Raw genomic sequence first — 20,881 nt, 5'->3', positions numbered from 1 at the left:
AACTGGACAACAGACACTGTTTCAACCATAAATGATCTAATTCCCAGACTTTGACTTATGCTGTTTGGGAGATCAGGCAGGGCCTTGGTTTAACAGCTTTTTCCAAAATATTGCAACTTGACCAGCCTTGATTATTTGTTCTGATCTACGCAGTGGGACTTCAACATACAACCTAGAGGTTAGAGAGGTGAGAGTTTAACCAATTATGCCATGTCTATGTAAGGAATGATGTTTGGTTATAGGAGGAGAGATTGACTGTTTACAAAGACAGAGCAAAAGGAAAGGAACCAATGGAATATAAAGAGTATGTAGACAATAGAAAATAGACAATAGGTGCAGGAATAGGCCATTCTGCCCTTCGAGTCAGCACCACCATTCATTATGATCATGGCTGATCATCCTCAATCAGTATCCTGTCTTATCCCCGTAACCCTTGATTCCACTATCCTTAAGAGCTTTATCCAACTCTTTCTTGAAAGTATCCAGAGACTTGACATCCACAGCCTTCTGGGGCAGAGCATTCCATACACCCACCACTCTTTGGGTGAAAACATTTCTCCTCTATTCTGTTCTAAGTGGCCTACCCTTTATTTTTAAACTCTGTCCTCTGGTTCGGGACTCACCCATCAGCAGAAACATGTTTCCTGCCTCCAGAGCGTCCAATCCTTTAATAATCTTACACATCTCAATCAGATCCCCTCTCAGCCTTCTAAACTCAAGCGTATACAAGCCCAGTCGCTCTAATCTGTCATGGAGAATTGGGTTGGTTGCATTGTGAACACGCAGAGAAAACATGCAGGGGCCCAGAAGATGGTTTAAGACTGAAAAATCCTTCAGAGGTAGATGATAAAAAGTCTTGGGTATTTGGAAAAAATAAAAATGATTCGAAATTACTACTGTTAGGATTTGGAGCTGATGTATGTCAGTGAGAATGAGTGATTGATTGACAAATGCATCTTTGTGCGGGATGGGACATAAACGTCACAGTTTTGACTCTATTGCTTAGAGTATATGTAGAATTGTGAAGGTCAGTAGGGAGAATATCAAGTTTTAAAGGTGAGAAAAATAACAATAATGATTTCAGAAATGGAAAAAAAATGAAGTAATTGACAGAAATGATCTTGTTTTGGTAGTTAAAATAACTGTACTTCAATTTAATTGAAATGTTCCAGACAAGATTCACACAGAAGTCAAAAAAATTGCATCATGTGATTATTTGCCAACAATTGGACATAAACTTTTAAAACAAATAATCCATACCCATCAATTTTATTTTTAGTTTTTTTTTTCAAACTTTGGTTTGGAAAAAGTGGGGTGCTGTGAAACAAGGACTGCAACATTATTCATCTTTTTGTTAGCAGATTTTGGTTCGTCATATCCACTGCCACAGTAAACATTAGGAGAGTAATTTTCATTGATCACATTAACGATTTTTAATGTCATAGAGAATGGACTTCTAATTGCAGGTATTGGACAGCAGCCTTGGATTCACTTGGAGGGAACCAGTAGCAAAGGAGTTCGTCTTGCATGTAAATCAGATGGGTGGTATCCTGAACCAAGTGTGCAGTGGCTAGATGGAAATCAAAAAGCTGCAAATGCAAAACCTGAAACAACTCACCAAAAAGATAGCAATGGCCTTTTTACTGTTTTAACTCAAATTGATGTAACAAGTGACTCCATGAACAGATTCTCCTGTCTAATGCAAAACAATTTATTGAACAAAGTAAAAGAAGCCCGTCTTCAGATACCAGGTATGTGAGCAACCTTTTATTGTTTGTTTTATGACAAAACTTATTGTGCAAATCTGTTTCCCCCTGTTCTGAAGGTATTCATTCAATGGTTATCAATTCTGCTCTTGTGTGCATTCCCAATGGTATTTTCCAGCCAGTTAGTCAAGAACTGAGGGACCACAGCTAGTACAAACCAGATCCCTTTCTCAAATCTATTCACATGTGCTCATGGTTCAACAGAGGCCACAGTTCGCAGCAGAAAGATGCATGAACTTCAAAGATTTTCCCTTTTCTGTGCAATTTAATTCCCTCTATTAAGCTTCTTGTAAACCCCTATTGTAATTATGTTAGGGCTAACTCTTGATGTACCCAGACTAATGCAAAGTTTCTGATTTTGAAGAAGATATTCTTTCTTACTTCCATCAATTAACTTGTACACAATACTTGTAGTGATTATGTTACTCCATCTATGTTTTCCAACCCCATCCCACCCACTCCGTGATCTGTGCTCATTCAAACACCAATTTTCCATCAACCCTGAATCTGTGCTAAGTTGATGCTGCCACAGTTAAAATGAATGCCCCAAGCTCTGAACCTCTGGTGTTGTTAAAGGTGCCCTGAGTCAGCAGATAGACATCTGGTACGAGTCTAATGACCAGAATAAACTTGAAACCTTAATTGGGATTGCATATTTCTAACGAGACATTGATTCTCTTAGTGGGGCTTGAGAAGATTTGTAGCTCAGGTTGAGGTTCTGGTTGTAGGTTTACTCGCTGAGCTGGAAGGTTCATTTTCAGATATTTTGTCACCATACTAGGGAATATCTTCAGTGAGCCTCCAGACAAAGCACTGCTGGTGCTTCCTGCTTTCTATTTGTGTTTTCTTGTGTTGGTAATGCCATTTCCTGTGATGATGTCATTTCCTGTTCTTTTTCTTGGGAGGCTGGTAATGGGAGCCATGTCAATGTTTGCTGATAGAGTTCAGATTGGAATGCATTGCTTCTAATAATTCTCATGCATGTCTCTGTTTGGATTCTCTTAGGATGGATGTATTGTCCCAGTCGAAGTGGTGCCCTTCCTTATCTGTATGTAAGGATACTAGTGAGACAGGGTCATGTCATTTTGTGGCTAGTTGATGTTCATGTATCCTGGTGGCTAGCTTTTTGCCTGTTTATCCAATGTTGTGTTTGTTATAGTCCTTGCACGGTATTTTGTAAATGACATTAGTTTTGCTTGTTGTCTGTATAGGGTCTTTCAAGTTCATCAGCTGCTGTTTTAGTGTGTTGGTGGGTTTGTGGGCTACTGTGATGCCAAGGGATCTGAGTAGTCTGGCAGTCATTTCCAAGATGTCTTTAATGTAGGGGAGAGTGGCAAGGGCTTCTGGACTTGTTTTGTCTGCTTGTTTGGGTTTGTTGCTGAGAAATTGGCGGACTGTGTTCATTGGGTAACCAGAGGTGATTTTCCTCTGCCCTGTGTAGTTCCTCTGTGTTGCAGTGTGTTTTTGTTCGTTGGAATAATGTTCCGATGCAGCTTCATTTGTGGATGTTGAGATAATTGTTTCTGTAGTTCAATATTTGGTCTGTATGTGTTGTTTTCCTGTAGACACTGGTTTGAAGTTCCCCATTGGTTGTTCGCTCTACTGTGACATCTAGGATGGTAGTTTGTTGTTATTTACCTCCTCTTTAGTGAATGTTATGCCAGTAAGCATATTATTGATGGTCTTGAAGCTTTCTACTAATTTTGTTTTATTAGTGATGACAAAGATGTCATCCATGTAGCGAACCCAAAGTTTGGGTTGAATGGTTGGCAGAGCTGTTTGTTCGAGTCTGTGCATTACTGCCTCTGCTAAGAACCCTGATATTGGAGATCCCATGTGTGTTCCGTTGGTTTATCTGTAGGTTTTGTTGTTGAAGGTGAAGTGGGTTGAAAGGCATAGGCCCACTAGCTTGATGATATTCTCCTTGCTGATGTAGTTGGTGTAAGTGTCTTTGGATCTTCTAATAGTGTAGTCAGTGTTTCCTTGGCCAGGTTGATGCTGATGGATGTGAGCAGGGCTGTCACATCAAAGGAGACCATTATTTCATCCTCCTCTATCTTAGTGTCTTTGGTCTTCAGGAATTATTGGGTGGAGTGAATGGAGTGACATGAGCCTTCTACTAAGTCTTTTATTCTATTGATTCTATTTTTGTTTTATTTTCTAGAAATATTCTTTCCCAAGGTCAATGTGTGGCTGATAGTTTTCTGGGTGTTCGCAGCCCTTGTGATTATCATTATCATTCTTGAAATAATGTTCCATAGAAGAAAACGTAAAAGGATCAAAGGTAGGAGCACAACTTGCAATTCAGTATTATTCCAATAAAAAGACTGTTTAAAATGCTGCATAAGTAACAGCCTTGTTGTGTTATTGGACATAGGTCCAGATACGAGGCTAGAGATATTGATTTCATGATAATTCTGTTTCTGCTTATGGTATAATGAATGACAAATGTAGTTCCATCTGTTTTGTTTCCCCAACCACATTATACTGCACTCCTCCTGTTGTGTCTGACACACCTTCACATCTGATTATTATTATACTATGTGAATGAAGAGAAGATCACCTGGTATGTTTTTCTCTGGCTCTGATATCATGGAGCTCACGGAGCAACTCAAAATCATCCCATGGAATTAAAGCTACTCTAATCTGATCCTTTCTCACTGTATATCATGTGACCTCATGAAAGGCACTGAGTAGGTCGCTCTTGATTCTAGTTATGCACGGTCTGACTTGGATTACACCTGTATGAATAAGATATCTCAAAGGTTAGAGCAACGGATGAAGCAGTTTCATATGGCTAATATACAACAATGTGGAGGAGTGCTTGTGTGGTAGTGTCCCTACCTCTGAACCAGGAGGCCCAAGTTCAAGTCTCTCCTGCCCCAGAGGCGTGTCATAACATCTCTGAATAGATTGTCCAGGAAAATAAATACAACAACATGGAGTGGAGCTTGTGTTGCAGTGGTAGTGTCCCTACCACCTGAGGAGAAAGTGAGGACTGCAGATGCTGGAGATCAGAGCTTAAAAATGTGTTGCTGAAAAAACACAGCAGGTCAGGCAGCAGCAATGGAGCAGGAGCATCGACGTGTTGGGCATAAACCCTTCTTCAAGAATCTTGCCTGAAGAAGGGCTTATGGCCGAAACATCGATTTTCCTGCTCCTTTGATGCTGCCTGACCTGCTGCGCTTTTCCAGCAACACATTTTTAAGCTCCCTACCTCCTGAGACAGGAGTCTCACCTGCTCTAGAGGTGTATAATAGCATCTCTGAACAGACGGATTCAGAAATTATTTACAGTAATGTGGATCTTCAATGATCCGAATTGTAGGGTGGCAGCCAGTTCACTCCAGTTGAAAAGGATGCTCTCATTTTCACAACTTAACTGTATTTCTTCTTTGAGTGAGACTTCAGGACATTTTCATCAACAAACTGTCCAACTGAAACATTCTGAAACCAATCCTACCCCCTCTGTTTCAACATTTATCCTACACTACATGATCAGAACAAATACTGGCCAGTTTAGCTCCTTACCCAGGCTCTAAGGAAAGCTGATTGACCTGAAATTTTAACTTTAGTATTCCTTCCACTGATGCTGTCTGATCAGCTGAATATTTTCAGCACTTTTAGATGGAACTGTCCTTTGGGAATGTTAGAATCATAGAGTCATAGAGATGTACAATACAGAAACTGACCCTTCGATCCAACTCGTCTATGCTGACCAGATATCCCAACCCAATCTAGTTGCACCTGCCAGCACCCTGCTCATATCCCTCCAAACAGTTCCTATTCATGAACCCATCTAGATGCCTCTTAAATGTTGCAGTCGTACTGGCCTCCACCACATCCTCTGGCAGCTCATTCTATACATGTACCACCCTCTGCGTGAAAGAATTACCTCTCAGGTCTTTTGTATATCTTTCCCCTCTCACCCTAAATCTATGCCCTCTAGTTCTGGAATTCCCCACTCCAGGGAAGAGACTTTGTCTATTTATCCTATCCATGCCACTCATGGTTTTATAAACCTCTATAAGTTCACCCCTCAGCCTCCGATGCTCCAAGGAAAATAACTCCAGCCTATTCAATCTTTCCCTATAGCTCAAACCCTCCACTCTGGCAACATCCTTGTAAATCTTTTCTGAAACTTTTCAAGTTTCACAACATCTTTCCAATAGGAGAGAGACCAGACTTATACGCAATATTCCATCAGTGGCCTAGCCAATGTCCTGTACAGCCACAACATGACCTCCCAACTCCTGTACTCAATACTTTGATCAGTAAAGGACAGCATACCAAATGCCTTCTTCATTATCCACTTTCAAGGAGCTGTGAACCTGCACTCCAAGCTCTTTTTGTTCAGCAACACACCCCAGAACCTTACCATTAAGTGTATAAATCCTGCTAAGTTTTGCTTTCCCAAAATGCAGCACCTCACATTGATCTAAATTCAACTCCAACTGCCAGTTCTCAGTCCCATTGGCCCATCTGATCAAGATCCCATTGTAATCTGAGGTAACCTTCTTCACTGTCCACTACACCTCCAATTTTGGTGTCAATGCAAACTTACTTAAGTACCCCTTATGCTCACATCCAAATCATTTATATAAATGATGAAAAGTAGAGGGCCCAGCACCAATCCTTGTGGCACTCCACTGGTCACAGGTCTCCAGTCTGAAAAATAACCCTTCACCACCGCTGTCTGTCTTCTACATTTGAGCCAGTTCTGTATAAAATGATTAGTTCTCCCTGCATTCCATGAGATCTAACCTTGATAACCAGTATCCCATGGGGAGCCTTGTCGAATGCCTTACTGAAGTCCATATAGGTCACATCTACTGCTCTGCCCTCATCAATCTTCTTTATTACTTCTTCAAAAAAAATCAATCAAGTTTGTGAGACAGGATTTTCCATGCATAAAGCCATGTTAACTATCCCTAATCAGTCCTTGCCTTTCCAAACACATGTACATCTTATCCCTCAGGATTCTCTCCATAAACTTGCCAACCACCGATGTCAGGCTCACTGGTCTATAGTTCCCTGGCGTGTCTTTGTCACACTTCTTAAATAGTGGCACCACGTTAGCCAACCTCCAGTCTTCCAGCACCTCACCTGTGATTATTGATGATACAAATATCTCAACAATGGGCCCAGCAATCACTTCCCTAGCTTCCCACAGAGTTCTAGGGTACACCTGACCAGGTCCTGGGGATTTATCCACTTTTATGCGTTTCAAGACATCCAGCACTTCCTCCTCTGTAATATGGACATTTTTCAAGATGTCACCATCTATTTCCCTACATTCCCTGCCTTCCATGTCTTTTTTCACAGTAAACACTGATACAAAATACTCAGTTAGTACCTCCTCCATCTCCTGCAGTTCCACCCAAAGGCTGCTTTGCTGATATTTGAGGGGCCCTATTCTCTTCCTAGTTAGCCTTTTGTCCTTAATGTATTTGTAAAAACCCTTTGGATTCTCTTTAACTCTATTTGCCAAAGCTATCTCATGTCCCCTTTTTGCCCTCCTGATTTCCCTCTTAAGTATACTCCTACTGCCTTTATACTCTTCTAAGGATTCATCTGATCTCTCCTGTCCATACCTAACATATGCTTCCTTCTTTTTCTTAACCAAACATTCAATTTCTTTAGTCATCCAGCATTCCCTACACCTACCAACCTTTCCTTTCACCCTAACAGGAATATACTGTCTCTGGATTCTTGTTATCTCATTTCTGAAGGCTTCCCATTTTCCAGCCATCCCTTTACCTGCGAACATCTGCCCTTAATTAGCTTTTGAAAGTTCTTGCCTAATACTGTCATAATTAGCCTTCTTCCAGTTTAAAACTTCAACTTTTAGATCTGGTCTATCCTTTTCCATCACTATTTTAAATCTAATAGAATTATGATCGCTGGCCCCAAAGTGCTCCCCCACTGACATCTCAGTCATCTGCCCTGCCTTATTTCCCAAGAGTAGGTCAAGTTTTGCACCTTCTCTAGTAGCTACATCCACATACTGAATCAGAAAATTGTATTGTACACACTTAACAAATTCCTCACCATCTAAACCTTTAACACTATGGCAATCCAGGTCTATGTTTGGAAAGTTAAAATCCCCGGCCATAACTACCCTATTATTCTTACAGATAACTGAGATCTCCTTACAAATCTGTTTCTCAATTTTCCTCTGACAACTAGGGGGTCTATAATACAATCCCAATAAGATAATCATCCCTTTCGTATTTCTCAGTTCCACTCAAATAACTTCCCTGGATGTATTTCAGGGAACATCCTCCCTCAGTACACCTGTAATGCTATCCCTTTTCAAAAACGCCATGCCCCCTCCTCTCTCGTTTCTCTTTCTATCCTTCCTTTGGCATTTGTATCCTGGAACATTAAGCTGCCAGTCCTATCCATCCCTGAGCCATGTTTCTGTAATTGGTATGATATCCCAGTCCCATGTTCCTAACTATGCCCTGAGTTCATCTGTCTTCCTTGTTAGGTCTCTTGCATTGAAATAAATGCAATTTAATTTATTAGTCCTACCTTGTCCCTGCCTGCCCTGACTGTTTGGTTCGCTCCTGTTCTCAATTGTACCAGTCTCCGATTGATCTCTTTCCTCACTAGCTTCCTGGGTCCTATCCCCCCACCTTAATAGTTTAAATCCTCTCGAACAGCTGTAGCAAATCTCCCTGCCAATATATTAATCCCCTTCCAATTCAAGTACAATCCCTCCTTCTTGTGCAGATCACGTCTACCCCAGAACAGATTCCAATGATCTAATAATGTGAATCCTTCTCTCATAGACCAGCTCCTCAACCATGCATTCATCTGCTCTATCCTCCTATTCCTGCCCTCACTAGCTCACAGCACCAGTAGTAATCCAGGTGAGCCTATCATCGAGGACCTCTTTTTAAGTTGCTGCCTAGTATTTTCTATTCTCCCTTCAGAATCTCATCCTTTTCCTTTCCTATGTCATTGGTACCATGTGTACAATGACCTCCTGCTTGTCTCTCTCTCTCTCTCTCCCCCTTGAGAACATTCTGCACCCTCTCTGAGACATCCTGGATCCTGGCACCAGAGAAGCAACACTCCATTCTGATGTTTCGCTGCTGGCCACAGAAATGTCTGCCTGTGCCTTGGACTAGAGAGTCCCGAACACAATTGATCTCTTGAAACCAAACAAACCCCTCATTGCATTAGAGCCAGTCTCAATACCAGAAACCTGGCTCTTCATGGTACATTCCCCTGAGAATCCACCACTTCTTACATTTTCCAAAGCAGCATACTTGTTGGAAGTTGTGATAGCCACAAAAGACTCTTGCGCTACCTGCCTACTCTCTTACCTTTCCTGGAGCTAACCCATCTTTGTGACTGTACCTGCAACTTTTCCCCCTTCCTATAACTGCCATCCATCACACCGCCTTGCCCTTGTAAATTCCTCATTGCTTCTAATTGTCTTGCCAACTGATCCATTTGATCTGATGGGATTCACAACCAACGGCATTTATTGCAGATTTCATCCTCAGTAACCATAAACTCTCCCTAAAATCCCAGATCTGACAAGAAGAGCATATCTCTCTACTAAACACTATTTTTGCTTTTTTCAATCTACAGACCCAGAAAATAGCACTGTCTTATTCTGCAAAACGCTGCTACAGGATAACTTAATACTTATGGCTTATATTTTTACATTTAATCAAGAGACATATCTCAATACAACATATAATCAAGAAAGACCTCACTGCTGCAGACTTTCTGTCAGCCACAGTTAAGAACATTCACTTATCTGTTTCTTATCAGGTTCCTCCAAGAAAAGTTGTGCATTTCACGGTTTGTTAATTTTCCCAGACACACTTCGATATCCAGCGAATCAGTAAAGGACAGACTTCCCACAATGCACCATTGACCTTGTTGCCTTTCATATCAAGCAAGCATCTTATGGTGTTTCCCAAAGGATGCATATAAAGGACAGTGGAGCATGAAGCTGGAGATTAGAAATTGTAAAATTCAGATCAAATTTGGAGTGTGTTAAAATGCATATTGGCGAACTTTTGAATTTCCTTTCAATGAGAAATGGTCAGGGCACCACAACCATACACTGTTACAATGTCTTAGACAAATGGAAACACATTTGTGTCACCAGCTCTGTGTCCCATTTTATTTCTGCATGACACTTAGTTCCTATTTAGTTATGAAGAGAGCAATTGGTATGAAATAAAATTATACCCAGCCTGTTTGCAAAATGTGTAATTACTTCATAGCAGTTCTGACCATCCTTTGATAGTGGTTTTCGAGTAACTTGGAAATTCTGACCTTATGAAAGATGTGATATAAATGCAAATTTGTCCTTCAGTCAAAATGTAATCAAACTTTGAGTGGTTAGCACTGCTGCCTCACAGTGCCAGGGACACGTGTTTGATTCCAGTTTGAGTGACTGCCTGTGTGGAGTTTGTACATTTTGTTGGTGTCTGCTGCCGTTTCTGCCAAATGCTCAGCTTCCTCCCACAGTCCAAAGATGTGCAGGTTAGATGGACTGGCTGTAGTACAGGGGGTGGATGGAATACTTTACAGAGTGTGGACACAATGGGCTGATCAACCTCTTTCTGCACTGTATGGATTCTGTGGTAGAAGTTTAAAACATAATCCAGTTGTTTAGAGTTGCTGTTATTTGTCTTTGAAACTAGTTCCATAAACCCAGAGGAACCTCGATTATCCCAATGAGATGGGCAGTCACTATTTCGTTTGGATAATTGATTATTTGGTTAATCGATTCAATGCCTTTCCTCTGGGGCACGGAGTTTTCTGTAAAATCTGCTTCCTGTTCTGGAGATAAGCCAGCATCATAGCACGCACGAGCCCCCGTCATCCCCCAACCCCATCCAACACTGCTCCCAACCCTGTCCAACACCTACCCCCGCCCAACACTGCCCTCTGCCCGCCCCAACACTGCCCCCCCATCTGCCCCTGTGCCCCTCTCTGGGGCAACCGGACTGGACACCAACAAGACTGCAGCTGCTGCTGCAACTGCCTTTAGGGGGTGAGTCTCCAAATACCCACATGGGCGCGCACACAAACTCACACACACAACTTTTTACTGCAACTTTTTGACAGGTTCCATCTTTGCTCTGTACAGGATAATGTTGGAGAGATTATCTGGGGAAGAGGAGTTTAGGTATATGTGTAGAACTCCAGGGAAAGTGTGGGGAGACACAGAAAGAGGGCAGGAGATCAGTCACTCCCATCAGTCCAAGACTGTTCTTGGCAGCACTTTTAATCACTGTAAACAAAAGACACAATCAGTGTTGGACACACGTCTTTCATGTAATATTTCTGTGGTATTTGGATAATCAAGGTTCCTCTGTAATTCCATATACGTGAAAAGTGACTTGAATGCTGAATTAGTGCTCATTATTGTAAAGGGTGTGACAGTTCTGTGGAACCTCTCTCAATAATACTTCACTATGTTCTTGACTTTCAGAGCTGCAACTGTTTTGCATTTTGGAAGGTAAGAGATATTTCTGAATCATTCCAGAAATTCCATGATTTATGAAGATTAAAATCAGAAAACTATATTTTTGTTACTTGGAATTTTACTTCCATAATATTGAACATTTTTATGAATATGGACAGCAATAGAATTCACAGGAGAAGCACTCCATTCTGATGGTGTCATCTTGGAAAGCTTAGAGACGTTGGAAAATAACATTGGCTCTGATTACAGACTTCTGAACAACAATGGACAAGAAAGTTTTACTGGAGAATGACGGGATTGAAATGCTCAATTCAAAATGATCAAAACAATTAATTGGGCTGAGGGTATTGTGTCAGCTTCTTGAGTTTGTAATATTGAATAAAAATTAATACTACAAAGGTTTTGGAATAATCAAAGCAAGTTAACATGAATTTCTGCAAGGTGTATGTTCTCTGGCAAAGATACAACTTCCTTGAGGAAATTATGGCATGTGCACACAGTTGCACTGGAGACTTGTGCCTCACTTCACCACCATGGCATTAAACGTGTCATGCATCAATAGAAAGTGGTTAATTGGAATGGAAACAGAATGAACATTCCAGGGTGACTGGATCAGGGAATATTTCTCATGCACTGTATAAGTCAGTTAGCACCTTGCCTTCTTTAAAATGTACTGCCTAACAGACACTATGTTGGGCAGCCTTAATGATTTGTGAGTAAAAAAAATCTATTTCTTTCAACCACCAGGGATATGAGCAATCCTCAGGAATAAAAAATATGGATAATGGACTTGAAGGCAAGTCCGGCTATTTTGGTCAGGCATGGATTGGAGACCCCAGCAAAATTCATGAGAATGTTCATAGTGGGCACCGCATGGATGTTGGTGGCATCAAGTGGAAGTACCATCTTGGGAGTGTGGAGGGGAGGGAAGGAGGTGTTGTTTAATATATACGAGGCACAAACTCTCCTTTCTAGCCATGAGCCATGTTTTTGTCTTAAAGACTTCAACAATAGCTGGGATATTTGCCTGATGTTTTCGTGTCCCCTTTAATATGGAGAACAGGTCAAGGAGGTTCAAGTTCAAGAAGTTTGACATGTTTGAAGGCAGGAGGTGGGAGATTGAGTCACTTTAACAATGTTAAAGGTTATTTCTGGGAAAGATCCATATAAAGAATGCTGATACAAAGGTTCGATGTTAGAACTATTGTACAATTATCAAAACTTCCAGATGACGTAATAATTGGTAATATGGTTCATTGTGAAGAGGGTTTTAAGTGACTTTAACAGGACACAAATGCCAGGCAATGACCATTTCCAACAACAAAAGTCTAGCTATCACCACTTGACATTTAGTGGCATTACTATCCCTGAATTCTCCCCACTATCAACATCTTGGGGATACTGTTGACCAGAAAATGAACATGATTAACCATATAAATACTGTGACCGAAAAAGGCAGGTCAGAGGGTCTTAATTCTACAGAGAGTGATTATATGAGATTACCATTCCTTGGAAAATCTGGCCTACGATTTCCAGAAGAAAGTGAGCACTGTCAATGCTGGAGATCCAAGTTGAGAGTGAGGTGCTGGAAAAGCGCAGCAGGTCAGGCAACATTCGAGGAACAGGAGAATCAATGTTTTGGCCATAAGCCTTTCATCAGAATTTCCAGGAAAGGAAAGGTTTCCGTTTCCTGAGTTTAAGAGACCTACTGTGACATAATGCAAATTTCAATGCTCAATATGTTGTCAGCTGTAATATTGCAATTTATCACTCCCTGTTCTTGCAGTTGGGGTCATTATCTATGCTGGACTCCATGAATACAAGAAAATTGGACAGCGAAGAGTGTTTGCCCATAAGCAGATCTGCCCTGAAATAAGTGAACAGTATAGTACCACTGACTATCATTTAAATTCCATCATGGTCTCCATATATGTTTCTTCTCCAACCTGACTGAGATTTCAGTGCAGACTGATGAATGGAGAGCACCCTTGATTCCTAATTTTTAACTGTACAATTGAGTGATTTGATTGTACAATAGATGAGAAATGTGGTGCACTGAAATGACATTTTGTTTTATATTTGCAGGTTATAAAAACATGGAAATCAATTATCGTAAGTATAAACCCACAATGCAAAACTACAGCATCTTGCACTTAAAAAGCACCTTTTACAGTTGAAAATGTCCAGTTATTTCACAAGACTGTTATCATAGAAAAATTGATGTAGAACTACATGAAAAAGTATTAGGTTAGATGACCAAAAGCTTAGTCAAAGATGTTGTTAGATCAGCATTATTGTTTGTTAGGGAAACATTTCCAGTTGGAGCAATTTCAGAATTCCAAAAATAAGGGCTGAGGCATCTGAAGTCAAAGCCACCAGAGGTGAGAATTAAAATAATGTAGAGACATTGGAGAGTTATACAGGACTGGAGTAATTTAGAGGCAGGAAAGCCACGAACGGTCACAGAAAATTGTTATGGTGTAGAATGTGGCCATTTGGCCCATCATGTCTTTATGGTCCCTTCAGTAACTATTATGACTTAATGCCATTCTCGTGCCTTTATTCAGTGCTTTTTAATGTAGTTTCTATTCAAACATTCCCCTAATGACCTCTTGATTGCTGTATCTGACTCTCTATTACACTTGCACACACTACATTCTGTAGGCAAACCATATGTTATATGAAAAATATTTTGTCACATCACATTTACTAGTTTTGCAAATCACTTTATGTCACTGCTGTCTCACCTTAATCCTTTTACAAATGGAAAATGTTTATCGATCCATACCTCTTAACTTTGAAAACATCTATCAAATCTCCTCTTAGCTTTCTTCTTCCAAATGAGAACAACCCCAATCTCTCAAATCTGTCCTCAATGGAAGTTTCTCATTCCTGGAACCATTTTCATAAGTCCTTTTTAGACACTCTCCAATGTGTTCACATACCTCTATGGCACTCAGAATTGTACACAATATTGTACCTGAAGTCTAACAAATACCTTTCATTCGTTCAGCGCAATCTCCTTGTCCTTATTCATTTGTCATCTCTCTGCTCAATCCATCAACTTGTCTACGTCCTTTTGAAAATTTTATACTGTGCTCCTCACAGTTTACAATGCTTACAAAGTTCATATAACTCTTCAAATTTGAAGCTGTCCCCTACACACCAAAACCCAGATGATTAATATATATCAGGAAAAGCAAAGATCCCAGTGCCAATCCCCAATAACTCTGTGGCATACCTTCCTCCAACATGAAAAATATCCAATGACTGTCACTGTCTGTTTCCTATTATTCAGCTAATTTTGTATCCATGTTCCTTCTGTCCCTTTATTATTCCATGAGCTATAATTCTTCTCACCACTCCATTGTGTGATACTTTGCCAAATGCCTTTTGAAAGTCTATGTACAACATTATCCTCATGAACCTTTTCTGTTCCATTTTTAAGCATTTCAAACTGTATTTGATTGTTATCATAAAAAAGTATTATGGGCAAGTTATGGGGAGAAAGCAAGATTATGTCACTAAGTGAAATATTAATTCAAACAGTCAGTGCAGACATGATGGCCTCCTTCTGCAGTCCATCAACTTTGTGATTTTGTAATTGATTTGAATAACTCTCCTTTTGCTCCCTCACCCCTGCCCACCCCAGTCAGTCTCTGAGTGGTTGTGATCTGCCCTGTGGAATAATCAATAGTTTGCTGCTGTTAAAGAATCATTTCTTCATTTTGGGACAATCCCTTTCTTTCTCCAACTGGAAATCCGCTGGGAACACCAGAATTGATGAAAGCATTGAAAATACCATATCCATGGGACTGAGATGGAAGGATTCCAGTCAGAGGAAGTACAATATATGGAAACTTATCAAAACGGGAATCCTCAAACTTTATTGGGATTTGATGGATTTATTTAATGTCTAAATCGTGAAGATATCTGTCTCTAGCTTTAAGTGAATCTCTTTAATTTTGCTATTTCCTCTCATAGCCTCTGTAACATTGGTAAAGAAAACCGACTATCAAGAAGTTGAGGTGTCTGAGGATCTGAAGAGTGTAAGATGGACTGGGGAAAGTCAACCTAATGCTGAGAAGGGGCTTAACGACCGGTCCTGTGTGCTGGGAACAGAAGGATTCACATCAGGGAGACATTACTGGGAAGTGGAGGTGATTGGGAAAGGCGAGTGGAATCTGGGCGTCGTTTCAGACTCTGTGTGTTGGGAGGAAGAGATTGAACTGAAACCTGAGAATGGATTCTGGACCATTGGATGGCTGGGAAATAATCTGGTCGTGAATACCTCCAACAGTCCTCGTCAATCTCTTGGTGATGTACCAAAGAAGATTGGTGTTTATCTCAGTTATGGGTCTCAGTCAGTTTCATTTTTCAATGCAGACACAAAATCTCATCTCTACACTTTTAATAAAATCAAATTCCCACAAAAACTTCATCCAATATTGCAAACTTCAGAAAATACAAGTCTGAAAATCTGTCCCAATTCAAAGAAAGGTTCGAGAGTATTGAAATATTGAAGCCCATACTTTAACTTGCAAATTGGACATGGCAGGAATGTAAAAGTGATGGTATTGCTTTGGACATTTATTCTATGTGACCTGATATTAACTTTCATTAACTTGAGTAAAGTTGAATATCAGGCATCTGATAATGGACAATATGTTTCACTAATTTGGTTCCTTGTTATGTTTAATTTTATCCCATTCAATCAACATGACTCATGAACTGATAATGTGTTTATCACATAACAGATAATTATATAAAGCAGTGTACCTAGAAATAAGAAGGCCGTTCAGCCCGCAAGAATACTACTATCCATTCATGATTTGGAGATGCTGATGTTGGACTGGGGTGTACAAAGTTAAAAATCACACAACACCAGGTTATAGTCCAACAGGTTTAATTGGAAGAACTAGTTTTTGGAGCGATGCTCCTTCATCAGGTGATTGTGCCTGATGAAGGAGCGTCGCTCCAAAAGCTAGTGTACTTCTAATTAAACCTGTTGGACTATAACCTGGTGTTGTGTGATTTTTAACTATCCATTCAGGTCAAGATTGCTCTGCTGTTTGAATTTCCAAATATTTGTCTTTGCACAAAATCCCTTAAAACATTGGAAAACAAAAATCCATTCATACAAAATTTGAATAGTGCTGAAAAAAACATATTTAGACAAAATATTCTGACTTGCGCTCACCAGGGGAATTTGCATGAATATCTTTTCAAAGGGAAAACCAACATTTATGTTGCATGAGAAGAGAATGCTGATTTGTCTATAACTGATTTAGCACCAGCTGTCATCAGTGAGAAACTTCCAAACTTCTGTCCTTTGCATGTTTCCTAATTTCACTCCTAAGTGATCTGTTTTAAGATCTTGCCACTTTGTCCTAGCCTCTCCTACTGATAGAAAAAGTTTCTTCCAGATTTCTTTTTTACTTATTACATTCCTTGAACCAAACCCCACTTTATCCAACATATTTCCAGGGAATGCAGCCCTCATTTGTATTTTTCTTGCTTATATGTTAAGCCTTGAAATCCACCTTGACACTTAGAAGCAGTCAGAGCACTGCAAGTCTGTTCTAACCTGAACTTTATATAGCTGAAGTATGACATGACTTTCTCATGTTCTAGTCCTCTAGATTTAAAGACCGCATTTCATTGGTTTTCATGACTAGTTTGTATACTTGTTAAAGGTCCTAGGTCCTAAGGAGTGTTGCTGAACAAAGAGACCTTGGAGTGCAGGTTCATAACTCCTTGAAAGTAGAGTTGCAGGTAGATAGAATAATGAAGAAGGCGTTTGGTATACTTTCCTTTATTGATCAGAGTGTTGAGTACAGGAGTTGGGAGGTCATGTTGCGGCTGTACAGGACATTAGTTCAGCCACTTTTGGACTATTGCGTGCAGTTCTGGTCTCCTTCCTATCGGAAAGATGTTGTGAAACTTGAAAGGTTCAGAAAAGATTTACCAGTATATTGCCAAGTTTGGAGGATTTGAGTTGTAGGGAAAGGTTGAATAGGCTAGAGCTGTTTTCCGTGAAGCGACAAGGCTGAGGGGTGACCTTTATAGAGGTTTATATAATCATGTGGAGGGTGGATAGGGTAAATAGACAAAGTCTTGTCCCTGGGATGAGGGAGTCCAGATCTAGAGGGCATAGGTTTCGGGTAAGAGGGGAAAGATATAAAAGAGACCTGAGGGGCAACTTTTCTACTCAGAGGATGGTGCGTGTATGGAATAAGCTGCCAGAGGTTGTGTTGGAGGCTGGTACAATTACAATACTTAAAAGGCATTTGGATGGGTACATGAATAGGAAGAGTTTGGAGGGATATGGGCTGAGTGCTGGCAGGTGGGACTAGATTGGGTTGGGATATCTGGTTGGCCAGGATGAATTGGACCGAAGGGTCTCTTTCCATGTTGCGCATCTCTATGACTCTATGCTATTCTGTATAAACCTTCATGTTTTTACCTTTTCACCAAGTGACAAGAATGTAGCTCGACTTTATTGAACTACAAACTGAAGATGACTCAAATGTAGCTAATTTAAAAACTAGATGCCATTTCTGGAGCTGGCTTCAAACTTTATTACTGCCGGTGCTGGTGTTTATGCTTCACATGAGCTTCCCTTTCTCCCCTTTTCATCCAAGCCCATCAATATCTCTTTTCATTTCTCCATTTCTTTCAGACATGCATGGTTAACCTGGTTCACCTCAAATACTTCTTATTGAGGTCAGCTTAAAATTATAGTAATGAATGTTCTATTGTTGAAGCAAATTCAAGACTGAAATGATAACTTTTTTTTATCTCTCAGAAATGAACAATATGGGAAGAGGGCAGTGGCAGGGGTTGGTTGAGGTAGAAGATCAGCCATGATTGTATTAAGTGACAGGCTCAAAGGGCCAAGGTTTACTCCTACTTCTACTTCAGTTTTTGCGTTCTTAAAAAAGAACAACTAATGGTGCTCATGGTCAGCTTACTGGCCACAGGGAATGCTGCTTTCCCCTCAGGGTGATCCCCAAGTCCAAACAATGCACCTTAGAAGCTGAAGTGAAATCTCCTTTGCAGATCTCAACATATTGAGAAATATTGTGAACTAATGAAACAAAACCACTGCCGTATAGTGAAAAAGTTATTTCTCCTCTTTTTGCCTTACTCTCTCCATTTCATACATCATTTCATAAGTATTAGAACTCATTTGCAATTTGGTGAATATAATAAACAGAAACTTCTAGTTGTAAGTACCAACAGAGTCAGTATCTGTGAAGAGAAAATGCAAAGGATCAATGTTTTTAATATTTACATTGTCCCATTATAAATTCTTATGAGAATGTACCAGCAGTGTTTTTTTAAAAGATATTTGAGATTCTCTGCATCTGTATATTTTGTTTACATTTTCTGATCAAACTATTATTAAACGTTACTTTTTTAAAAATTTGCTTTGTTGTCTTTTGACAGGTAAACTCTAAATCACTGCTCTCACAATTGCAGTATCTTTCTTTATTTTATGTCATTTACTGTATGTCACTGTTGATTTTGTTTTTATTTTGTGTATTAATAACTTTAATTATAATGGGAATGTTGCAAAATTAAATTGTTTTCTACTAAAAATAAGCTTGTATGCTGTTAATTGAATGAGATCAGTGAAGGGCTTGTGTTAATCCTCCGTATATTTGCTAAATTTGTTTAAGGAATCATCTCTCCTTCCTTCATTACTCTCTGCTTTAGTTCGTAATACAACCAATTCACATTCCCCGTCTGGAGGTGCTATTTCTTCTGCTGTTCTAAATTCTCACTTTGCATCCTGTGTATTCTGTGGCAATTACATTTTTATTAATGATATTTGGGGTGTATCTTGTGTCTGGTTTTTGAGTGAGAAATTGATAGGTATTTCTGTGTGTCTAACATTAATATATTAACTTACAGATATCTCTGGCTACAGAGAGTGTGAATTTGTGCATTAAAGGGATTCTGTTTATTTTAGTTAGTTTGTGACCTAATATAGTACGTGCTGGGGTCTTGAACATTGGTTGGGGTTCTTAATTTTGCTTAGTTATAAGGCAAATATATATATAACTGACAGACTTTTAGCTGTGTTAGTCCTCTGGAGATCACAGAGTAGTGCTTCTGAGAAGAAGAGGAGAAAGAAGAAAATTTTTTAGAGCGAAGAACTAGTTAGTTTCCGATCAGCTGAAGTCTTGCATGTGTGTTTTTAAACAAAATGCAGTAAAGGCAATAAAGGTTGTCAATGGAAAGTATTCTGCCTGGAGGTCAGTGTTGAGTGGGGTCCCGCAGGGCTCTGTTCTTGGGTCTCTGCTCTTTGTAGTTTTTACAAATGACTTGGCTGAGGAGATTGAGGGATGGGTTAGTAAATTTGCAGATGACACAAAGGCTGGAGGTGACGTTGATAGTATTGAGGATTATTGCAGGCTGCAGCATGACATAGACAGGATGCAGAGCTGGGCTGAGAAATGGCAGATGGAGTTCAACCTGGATAAATGTGAAGTGATGCATTTTGGAAGGCCAGACTCGAATGCTGAATATAGGATTAAAGACAGAATTCTTGGCAGTGTGGAGGAACAGAGGGATCTTGGTGTTCAAGTACATAGATCCCTCAAAGCTGCCACCCAAATAGATAGAGGTGTTAAGAAAGCATATGGTGTTTTGGCTTTCATTAACAGGGGGAATCGAGTTTAAGAGCCATGAGGTTTTGCTACAAATCTGCAAGTCCCTGGTGAGACCACACTTGGAGTATTGTGTCCAGTTCTGGTCACCCAACTATAGGAAAGATACAGATCTTTGGAGAGGGTGCAAAGAAGGTTTACCAGGATGCTGCCTGGACTGGAGGGCTTGTCTTATGAAGAGAGGTTGACTAAGCTTGGACTTTTCTCTCTGGAAAGAAGGAGGAAGAGAGGTGACATGATTGAGGTATACAAGATAATGAGAGGAATAGATAGTCAATAGCAGAGACTTTTCCCCAGGGCAGAATTGACTGGCACGAGGGATCGTAGTTTTAAGATATGAGGAGAAAAGTATAGAGGGGACATCAGAGGAAGGTTCTTTACGCAGAGAGTTGTGAATGTATGGAATGTGTTGCCAGCAGTGATGGTGGAAGCAGAGTCATAAGGAACATTTAAGCAACTGCTGGACATGCACATGGATAGCAGTGAATTGAGAGGTGTGTAGGTTGTTATTTTATTTTACATTAGGATTAATCCTAGGCACAACATCGTGGACCAAAGGGCCTGTTCTGTGCTGTACTTTTCTATGTTCTAGTTTCTAAGGTGCTCAGTAAGGGATGCCAGTATGAGTATTCTATGAATGATGTTTTTGTTACTGTACTGGGTGTGGAGAACTGTACCCTGTGTGTTTTGGATATTGTACAAAAGCTGCTTTGTTTCCTTTTTCAATTTACGAAGGGTTTTGAGGATTAATGGGATTTACAAAAATACCAATATAAAAGGGAACATCATTTTTATTGGACAAGAAGAGAAAGCTAATTGTTTTGCAAGTGGATTCTGATTGGTAAAGAAGTTGAATGAACTGAAAAATGTGTTGCGAGAAAAGTGCAGCAGGTCAGGCAGCATCAAAGGAGCAGGAGAACCGATGTTTCGGGCATAAGAAGTTGAATGCAAAAGGCACCAGTTAGATTCTAT

At 40.0% G+C, this 20,881-nt stretch overlaps 1 protein-coding gene across 1 annotated transcript in view; it reads left to right on the top strand.

The window, feature by feature from the left end:
* The window catches only part of LOC132832943 (uncharacterized), an 84,261-nt gene that overhangs the window by 8,205 nt on the left and 55,175 nt on the right, over positions 1 to 20,881 (top strand). Inside the window, exons 4-8 of the mRNA XM_060851186.1 lie at positions 1,467 to 1,751; positions 3,931 to 4,050; positions 11,238 to 11,264; positions 13,317 to 13,343; positions 15,216 to 15,739. Coding sequence (XP_060707169.1) covers positions 1,467 to 1,751; positions 3,931 to 4,050; positions 11,238 to 11,264; positions 13,317 to 13,343; positions 15,216 to 15,739 — 983 coding nt within the window. The remainder of the gene's footprint in view (positions 1 to 1,466; positions 1,752 to 3,930; positions 4,051 to 11,237; positions 11,265 to 13,316; positions 13,344 to 15,215; positions 15,740 to 20,881) is intronic.

This window comes from Hemiscyllium ocellatum, chromosome 35, assembly GCF_020745735.1.
Source record: "Hemiscyllium ocellatum isolate sHemOce1 chromosome 35, sHemOce1.pat.X.cur, whole genome shotgun sequence".
NCBI lineage: Eukaryota > Metazoa > Chordata > Chondrichthyes > Orectolobiformes > Hemiscylliidae > Hemiscyllium > Hemiscyllium ocellatum.
This window is presented reverse-complemented; position numbering and strand designations above follow the sequence as displayed.